The 8649-nt window shown below is 41.4% G+C and overlaps 2 protein-coding genes across 5 annotated transcripts; one reads left to right on the top strand and one right to left on the bottom strand.

Moving 5' to 3' along the window:
- Positions 1–347: 347 nt before the first annotated feature.
- Positions 348–4870, bottom strand: LOC135484717 (zinc finger protein 271-like). Of its 3 annotated transcripts, XM_064766366.1 has the most exons (4): positions 4810–4870; positions 3641–4332; positions 3300–3330; positions 348–2855 (listed from the first exon to the last, which is right to left on the bottom strand). In XM_064766366.1, exons 2-4 carry the CDS (start codon positions 4190–4192, stop codon positions 769–771), a joined length of 2670 nt encoding a protein of 889 aa, XP_064622436.1. In that variant the 5' UTR covers positions 4193–4332; positions 4810–4870; the 3' UTR covers positions 348–768. The 3 variants fall into 3 exon arrangements, with proteins under 3 accessions (XP_064622436.1, XP_064622435.1, XP_064622437.1); XM_064766365.1 differs by lacking the exon at positions 4810–4870 and having other exon boundaries at positions 3641–4337; XM_064766367.1 differs by lacking the exon at positions 4810–4870 and having other exon boundaries at positions 3300–3327; positions 3641–4337.
- Positions 4871–5107: 237 nt separating this feature from the next.
- LOC135484938 (zinc finger protein 883-like) lies at positions 5108–8183 on the top strand. 2 transcript variants are annotated; one of them, XM_064766646.1, is made up of 4 exons: positions 5108–5273; positions 5433–6202; positions 6547–6574; positions 6753–8183. In XM_064766646.1, the coding sequence occupies exons 2-4, from the start codon at positions 5672–5674 to the stop codon at positions 7640–7642; spliced, it is 1449 nt and encodes a 482-aa protein (XP_064622716.1). In that variant the 5' UTR covers positions 5108–5273; positions 5433–5671; the 3' UTR covers positions 7643–8183. The 2 variants fall into 2 exon arrangements, with proteins under 2 accessions (XP_064622716.1, XP_064622717.1); XM_064766647.1 differs by lacking the exon at positions 5108–5273 and having other exon boundaries at positions 5414–6202.
- The last annotated feature ends 466 nt before the right edge of the window (positions 8184–8649 follow it).

Genomic DNA, 8649 nt, shown 5'->3' with positions numbered 1-8649 from the left:
CAATCTTTTATTCAAGAGGTTGCCCATTGGGATCTACATGTATATGCATATTTAAAAATACCAGATTTTTTCCCAGAACCGACTTATGTCCAGGGTTTTGACAAATCACTCACGGCCTGCCTTGTCCTGTTGCCTTAAGATGACCAGGATTACGAAATGGACTGCACAGGAGTCTACTTTGCACCTGCTAACAAAGAAGCCCACCGAGGGGCCCATGTTCTTTCCATGTTAGATATTGAATTCACACCAGTAATTCACAAACTTCCCATAATCATAAGTTTATGATCAGGGGATGGCGCAGGCAAGCTTTCTTATTTCAAGTAATCACAACAACTCATAATGCCCTTTTGAATATAATTACTTTATTCTGCAGTCACATTTTTAACATGTTGAACAAATGTGGTTGAACCAACGCACCAGTGGTTGAACCAACGCACCAGTGGTTGAACCAACGCACCAGTGGTTGAACCAACGCACCAGTGGTTGAACCAACGCACCAGTGGTTGAACCAACGCACCAGTGGTTGAACCAATGCACCAGTGGTTGAACCAACGCACCAGTGGTTGAACCAACGTACCAGTGGTTGAACCAGCGTACCAGTGGTTAAACCAACTGTGTCAATGAATGAAGGCCGTTGAGAGGCATCTGTAAAAAGGCCTATGTTATATGTAAGTGGTCTCGATGTGCTACAGTTGTGACTCAACTTGCTCAACAGCATTCACACAGTATGTTGTTTTTCCACAAATGACGAGATTTATTACAATACAGTCATGATCTTTCTCCAGAATGGATTCGTTTATGTGATGCGAGATTGCTTTTAGTAGTGAATGCTTTCTGACACTGGTCACACTGATATGGTTTCTCTCCAGTATGAATACGTACATGCCGTAACAGATCACTTCTGGTAATAAATGCTGAACAGCACAGGTCGCATTTAAATGGTCTTTCACCCGTATGAATACGCTTGTGGCTAGTAAGATCACTATTGTGTACAAAACATTTATTGCACTGGTCACAGGCAAATGGTCTGTATCCTGTATGAGTCTGTTTATGTCTGGTAAGATCTCTATTGCACGTAAAGGTTTTATCGCACTGGCAACATGCAAATGGTCTTTCTCCCGTATGAATACGCTGATGCTGAAAAAGGTTACCACGCTGTGTGAATGTTTTATCACACTGGTTGCACGCAAAAGGTCTTTCTCCTGTATGAATACGCTTGTGGCTAGTGAGGACACAATTGTGTGCAAACATTTTATCACACTGGTCACAGGGAATTTTTTTTTCAACTGAATTAGAGCCGAATGGTATTGCTACTGTATGAATACGTACATGCCGTGAGAGACTACTTCTAGTATTAAATGCCGACCAGCACTGGTCACATTTGAATTTTTTTTCTCCAGAATGAATCTGCTTGTGGCTGGTAAGGTCACCACTGCGAGCAAATCTTTTGCCACACACGTCACAAGCAAATGGCCTCTCTCCCGAATGTATTAGTTTATGTGACACCAGATTGCCCCGGGTTGTGAATGTTTTATCACACAGGTCACAAGCAAAGGGTCGTTCCCCTGTGTGAATGCGTCTATGCTTGACAAGATCCCTATTGCGCAAAAATCTTTTACCACACTGGTCACAGGCCCATGGTCTTTCTCCTGTGTGAATACGTCGATGTTTTCCAAGATCACTCGCAGAGATAAATGTTTTACCACACTGGTGACACTGATATGGTTTTTCTCCTGTATGGGTGCGTATGTGACGTAAAAGATCACCTCCGGACCTAAACGCCGACCAGCAGCGGTCGCATTTATACGGCCTTTCTCCCGAGTGAATTCTTTTGTGAGTGGTAAGACCACTAATGCGTGCAAACGTCTTATCACACCGGTCACAAGCAAATGGCCTTTCTCCAGTATGGATGATTTTATGTTGCGCAAGATTGCTCAGCGTGTTACACGTTTTATCGCACTGGTCACAGGTGTATGGTCTTTCTCCTGAATGGATCAGCTTATGCCTGGTAAGATCTTTATTACCTGTAAAAGTTTTATTACACTGGTCACAAGCAAAAGATCTTCCATCACTGACATCGGAGTGAATAACTATATGTTGCGCAAGAATGCTTGCAGTGAGAAATTTTTTATCGCATTGCTCACAGGCAAATGATCTTTGTCCTGTAGCAATCTGTTCATGTTTGTTAAGTTGGCTATCAGATACAAATGTTCCATCAAACTGGTCAAATTGTCTTTCGCCGGTATGAATCTGACCATGTGTTGTAAGATCGCTTTTACTTGTAAATTTTTTATCGCATATGCCACAGACGAATGGCCTTTGCACTGAATGAGTGCATTCATGTGACGCAAGATTGCTGTGAGAGGTGAATGTTCTACTACACTTGTCACAGGTAAATGGTTTTTCTCCAGTATGCATACACGTACCTTTGTGCAAGGCAATCAGATCATCGAATGTAAATGCCGTATGACACTGATCACAGGAAAATGTTCTTTCTCCTGTATGAATACGTTTATGCCTGCCAAGTAGATAATTGAATGTAAATGTTTTGTCGCACTGGTCACAGGCAAAAGGTCTTTTTCCGGTATGAATATGTTGATGATGAACGAGATTACTGCGATCCGTGAATGCTTTATCACACTTGTCACAGCGGTATGGTTTTACGCCAGTATGAATACGCTCATGTCGAATTAGAAGATGTCTTGTGGTGAAAAGTTTATGACAGATGCCACACGTGTTAGCCTTTTCCTTCTTTGTGGCAGTCCTGTTATCCAGTGAATTTTTCAACAACAAATCTCCCTCCTTCTTGTGATTTTCAGACTTGATTTTAGCACAGTCAGGGTTGAAAGATGCAACTGCAAAATACAAGAAGAGAACTAATAATTTTCAGAACAACAGATAGACTGTGTCACGTGTTAAGCCAGTTGAGGGGCACCAGTACAAAATGCCTTTTTACCTGCAATAGGCCTGTGTGTAAGAGGTGATCGGCAACCAGCTTAAACATGTCGACACAGTGCTTGGCTCCGATATCAGTACAACAGGCCACCTGGGCAAAACGTCACAATCCATATCATATCATTGACAACACATGTAGGCCATCCAAAATTGACAGCTCTCTCTTTTGATGCACATCGAGAGCATCCAAATTGTAATTGACAATACACCCATCCACATTCACAAAACCAGAGTGTGGGTGTGAGTATTGGTAGGAACTAACACCGCGTGCGGGAAAGTAATCTCTCCCGACCATCAAAATTGTCATAGCCAAGTGACAGATTTAGCCATAAAGTGCTACTTACCAGTATTGTCTTCAGCTGCTTCCACATCCTGCTGAAAAACAGAAAAGGCAATTTTTTAAAATCGCCCTATCATGGTTAAAAACACAAAGCCCCCCCCTCCCGACATGTTGCTACGCCCATACAAAAAACTGAAATGTAATGTAGCCACTTTCGGCAGTATAGGGCCAATTGAAATTTTCCAATCTTAGCATCGCAAAAATGACATGATATTCAGTAACGTATAAATTGATGCCTACAAATGATTTTTTGATGAGCTACTGCATTTATATTTATACATTTATTCCCAGCAGACATCAGAGCTTCTGAAAATCAGAAACTCAGAACATTCAGATCAAACTTACAGTATCTATATCTGTTTCTGAATCAAAACCGTATGAGCTCTCATCCATTTCCATGCCTTCTTCTTTCGGTTCCTCTTTCACTAATCTCCTCGGCACAGGGTGGAGCGAGTCCTCGACATCAATTCTCAATAGACCAGGACTCCCAGCTGCTGGCAAAAGACGCACTGGAACGGGCCTTGGTGTAGGTAGCAACACATTAGTGGCGCCATCCCAATCACCTAGTTCAGAACCTGGTTGAATTGGCTCCGATTCATCATCATCGGGTTCTAATTTCACTTTGTCCTTGGCATTAGCAGGAAGATCATATTCTGGATCATTCACTTTGGCCTGCTCAGCACCGTCACTCTCACTAGTTTCAGACATATCAGATGGATCACATGGCTCTTGTTCAGTGTTTGAACTTGATTGATTACCAGTAGTGTCAAGCTCTGTTCTAATGTTTGAATTTAATGGATCACCAAACTCCACCTCCGTTTCAATGTTTGAACTGAGCTGACAAGGCTGATCACTCGAATCAATGTCATCAGATGAATCACGGTGACCACTTGCCATCTCATCGGATTCTGTCTTGATACCACCATCAGATTAACTGAAGCCATCTTCACTCTCCTCGTGAATGCCAGGATCCAAATACTCTGACTTGATATCAATCTTACATTCTTCAGACATCTTTCATGTTCGTTTAAGTACAACTAGCAAAAAAGATACCTTTATCAGTTATCAGAGATTGGATTTTTTGGGCCGATTTAAAAATCTTCCCCATCAAGTGATCACACTTACTGTACTCAGGAATGGAAACTGCCCTTATACGTTAGTGTTCACCAAACCCGCAACATTGCAACCAGTGCCAAGCCAGTGGCTGAGTGGGTAAGATCGTTGTTTATTCACTTTATTGATTTAAAATGTTTTGTGTAACCGAAAATTACTGTTACCTGGAGACGAGTTGTCAGGTATAACAATGTTTGTAAAATGAAGTATAGTACAAAATATGAAATACAATACGCGACTACATTAACAAAAGTCCAGACTCCTGTCTCGGTGTCTGAGACCCCAGTTTCAAAAAGAGAACGAAAAGAAACAGGAATTCGCCGTTTATTTGGGTGAATAGCAGACAGCAGACGATAGCAGACTTTAAACTAAAAGAATTCATATAGAATTAGGGAGTTTACCTCAATTCAACATGCATAAAATGTGGGGGAAAACGATTGGAAAAAGCAGCAAAAATAAAATAAATTATCGCCGCCATTTTAAGGTGAAAATTGATCGCGATACAAAAGTGAATGAATATAAACTTCTTTTTACTCCGTATAATTCAAAATCCTGAAAATTTGGTATCATTTATCTTAGAACCATTACTTAAAAATTATATTTGTTCTAAATTATTCAGTACACAAGATATAATTCCATTACATTATATTTTGCTACACAAAACATTCGTTGTGGTAGTCGTTTTTATTGATAGTGCGAAATGCTGTCTTCGATCGGTAACCGAAAAAGGATACCAGATTTCAACGAATTGGCATGCATAAAAACTGCACTGCTGCATTGTTTACATCCCGGATATGCCAATGGTACAGTTTGCGCCTAACTGACCAATCACTTAATCCGGCAACTAACAGTAACAGCCAGCAAAGTACGTTAACTTGTTAAAGTGTCTTGCTAGGGTTTTCTATTTAGACATAGGCCTAGGCCTAGGGGCCTATCCATAATCCACTATGCCTAAAAGTGGCCCGATTGTAAATCTGTTACCGGAGAATCCCTCATCACTAATTATGCTCAACTTATTTTGCAGTGCTTTGCAATCTTGTAAGATGATTCAAGAGCAATAGGCGGAAGAGGTTGTGACTTGAATGTAAGTCGGAACAAAATGTATCCTGGGCTGCAGGAAGTTCGCTGATGGCTTCAAATCTTCAAATGCTGCTAACAGAACAGAACCAGATTCAGCTATTGACCTGGATGCTCGTGATCACTTCAGTTTAAACAATCAAACAGAGCTGCTCATTGGTGATCAGTTAAAGTTCAAATTTTAGAATGGAGCTGGACTCGCATGATCAGATCGATTCATACGTTAAAACAGAACCAGACTCGGGCGATCCGTTCAGCCAAACTACTCAAACAGAACTGGACTGTGGTGCTCAGTTCAGTTCAAACATTAAAACAGAACGGGATTCTGGTGGTCTATTCAGTGCAAGAATCAAAACTGCAGAGCCATATGTTCCTACAGGGTGTGACATTCATGAGACTGATGAGACAGAACCAGAGTATGGTATTTCTTGTGATGAGATAAAATCCGAATCTGCTGATGACTATGGAAGTATTGGAACTGATTCTGATTATGTGCCTCCACCTGGTTCAGAATCATATGAAAATGAGTTTCTTCATGGACACCAAACTCTGCCTGTTCCAGTATGTCTTATATCAGCCGCAGGGACTTGTGGTCTGTTAAGTATTGATGTCAAGGACCAGCTTCATACTGTACAGAATGGTATTGTGAAAGAAGAAATGCCAGAAGAAGACATGGATGAGAGCTCATACGGCTTTGGTGAAGTCCATGCTGACACTGTAAGTTTGAGGTTTTGTATGTTTAATTACAGTAGAACCTCTCGATTAAGGACACCTTTGGGACTGACAGTGCTGTCCTTAATGGAGAGGTGTCCTGATTAGAGAGGTCAAATTGAATGGAAACACCCAATTTGGGACCAAAACTAGTGTCCTTAATAGAGAGGATGTCCTTAATAGAGAGGATGTCCTTAATAGAGAGGTGTCTACTGAGGGAGGTTCTATGTATTTGTCACTTTTTAAGTACAGCGTCATAAAAGTTGTCAGTAACTGTTTATGGTATGCTCAATCTTTCAAAGGATCACCCAAGGCTCAGTTTGTTTACCTATATTATTCTCTTGTTCCAGAATACAAACCCAGCTGAAGACGATTCTGGTAAGTCCCACTTTTCAAACCATCCACACTGAAGCAAAGCCCGCATTGTTAATACTGTAGAACCTCTTTAAGAATGGTTTCACCAACTTAATTACAAATGCTCCGCTGAGCACTTATCCGTCTTTTAAAGGGTTGTTCTTCTGGAAGTTATCAATTTTCTCACTGTTGTATTTTGCAGATCCAACTTTTGACGTCGGGGAAAAAATCAAGTTAAACAGTCACACAGAAGATCATTGGTTATTGACGAGTTCTTCTCTGGAGCAGGAGGCAACCAAAAAGAACAGCGCTTACTTATGTGGCATTTGTTGTAAAGTATTCACGGAGAAGTTTCATCTGACTCGACATGAGCGTGTTCATACCGGAGAAAGACCATTCAAATGTGATACATGTGATAAAACCTTCTCACGTAAAGAGACTCTTACTAAACATGAACGTATTCACACAGGTGAAAGACTTTTTACATGTGACCAGTGTGATAAAACATTCACACAGGGTAGTGATGTCACGCGACATAAACGTCGAATTCATTTAGGCGAAAGACCATTTTCCTGTGATCAGTGTGATAAAACATTTACCCAGCATTGTGATGTTACTCGCCATAAACATCTTGTCCATACAGAAAAAAGACCATTTCCATGTGAACAGTGTGATAAAACGTTTATCTCTCCGAGTTATCTTGCACAGCATAAACTCATTCATTCTGAGGAGAGACTATTTGCCTGTGACCAGTGTGATAAAACATTTGTCACTGCCAGCAACCTCTCACAACATAAGCATATTCATTCTGAGGTCAGACCATTTGCCTGTGACATGTGTGATAAATCATTTACATGTAATTATGGTCTTACCAGACATAAACGAATTCATACAGGAGAAAGACCATTTATTTGTGACATGTGTGACAAAACGTTCAAGCGGCAGAATGCTTTGTCTCAACACAAGCGTATTCATACTGGAGAAAAACCATTTTCATGTGACCAGTGTGATAAAACTTTCTCTCGTAAAGAAGGTCTCGTAAAACATAAAGACACTCATTCAGGAGAGAAACCATTTGGTGTCGACCATTAAAGAAAATATCCTAAAACACCATGGTTGTTGACAATGTATGAAGCACTGTGTCTCGTTCTGGCGGTTAGGCAACCTTAACCTCAACCGCTTTGGTTGGCCCAAATATTAAAACAGTCCAAATTACATTTCAAAGTTTAGTTGAAGGTGTTTTACAATACCCCTTGGAGAATCGGCACCACATATCCCGAGGGCATTCTTTGGCTGGGCTCAGATTAGGTCGGAGTTCCTGGAAATGTCATCCTTTTTCCCGAGTTTGATGACCATCTGGTGAGAATGTCCTCGATGTTTGGTGAGACAGCCAATACCTCTAGTTTGCATGGATCTTAATTCACTCATGATAGTGCTCTCTACCAGTATCAAAGGCCAACCAATTAAATGTGACTGGTGATTAGAGGGAGTAGGTGGGCGCTATGTCGGCCACATTGGCCTTTTTACAACCCTAGCTTGTACTCGGCATGTTTTATCTGGAGGATCCGACCATGCAGACCCAATTCTGTGCATTGGTAACCGGAGACCACAATTTTACCCCCGGGTCCTGCCACACAGTATAAATGTGCTATTTTGTCACAATCTTCTCATCAAAATGATCATTAAACAACATGACTCATCTAAAAACGGTGTAAGTTCTTCCTTCATTTCAACACCCCTGTGACGTTGTTCCAACTATTGGACTATTCTGTCCTGTGTTGGTAGTGTTCTTCGAGTCCATGCTGGGCCAGTGCTTTTCAAGCCGTGCAGAGCGTATCCATCCCTCCTCCAGTCCTGAACTGAAGTGTAACACTGGTGTGCTAGGGAAGGAGCATACGACTGACTCTAGTATTTGAGGATGCCCTCTTGGAGGGGATCTTGTAGAGAAGCTGCCGATGTTGCATGCTGACCGTTGCCGCGTCACTAGCGACACCTTTCACTGTCCGTTGCCGGTGGTTGCGTTTACTACGATCGCGTTAATGAACATGCGTGTGAAATGCCATCGGATCAGGATACCATGCGTGGAAGATAGTGTTCTA

The sequence above is a fragment of the Lineus longissimus genome, chromosome 3 (assembly GCF_910592395.1).
Source record: "Lineus longissimus chromosome 3, tnLinLong1.2, whole genome shotgun sequence".
NCBI lineage: Eukaryota > Metazoa > Nemertea > Pilidiophora > Heteronemertea > Lineidae > Lineus > Lineus longissimus.
The sequence above is the reverse complement of the archived record's forward strand: the minus strand, read 5'-3'. Positions and strand labels throughout refer to the sequence as shown.

Bases quoted from the DNA above. Each gene is read 5' to 3' on its own strand.
- LOC135484717 (XM_064766366.1), bottom strand. From the start codon at position 4,192: ATGGCAAGTGGTCACCGTGATTCATCTGATGACATTGATTCGAGTGAT. The intron at 3,331-3,640 runs GTAAGTTTGATC...TCTGTTTTTCAG, and splicing joins CAGAAACAGATATAGATACT to CAGGATGTGGAAGCAGCTGA. The intron at 2,856-3,299 runs GTAAGTAGCACT...TGTATTTTGCAG, and splicing joins AGCAGCTGAAGACAATACTG to TTGCATCTTTCAACCCTGAC.
- LOC135484938 (XM_064766646.1), top strand. From the start codon at position 5,672: ATGGAGCTGGACTCGCATGATCAGATCGATTCATACGTTAAAACAGAA. The intron at 6,203-6,546 runs GTAAGTTTGAGG...CTCTTGTTCCAG, and splicing joins GTGAAGTCCATGCTGACACT to AATACAAACCCAGCTGAAGA. The intron at 6,575-6,752 runs GTAAGTCCCACT...TGTATTTTGCAG, and splicing joins CCCAGCTGAAGACGATTCTG to ATCCAACTTTTGACGTCGGG.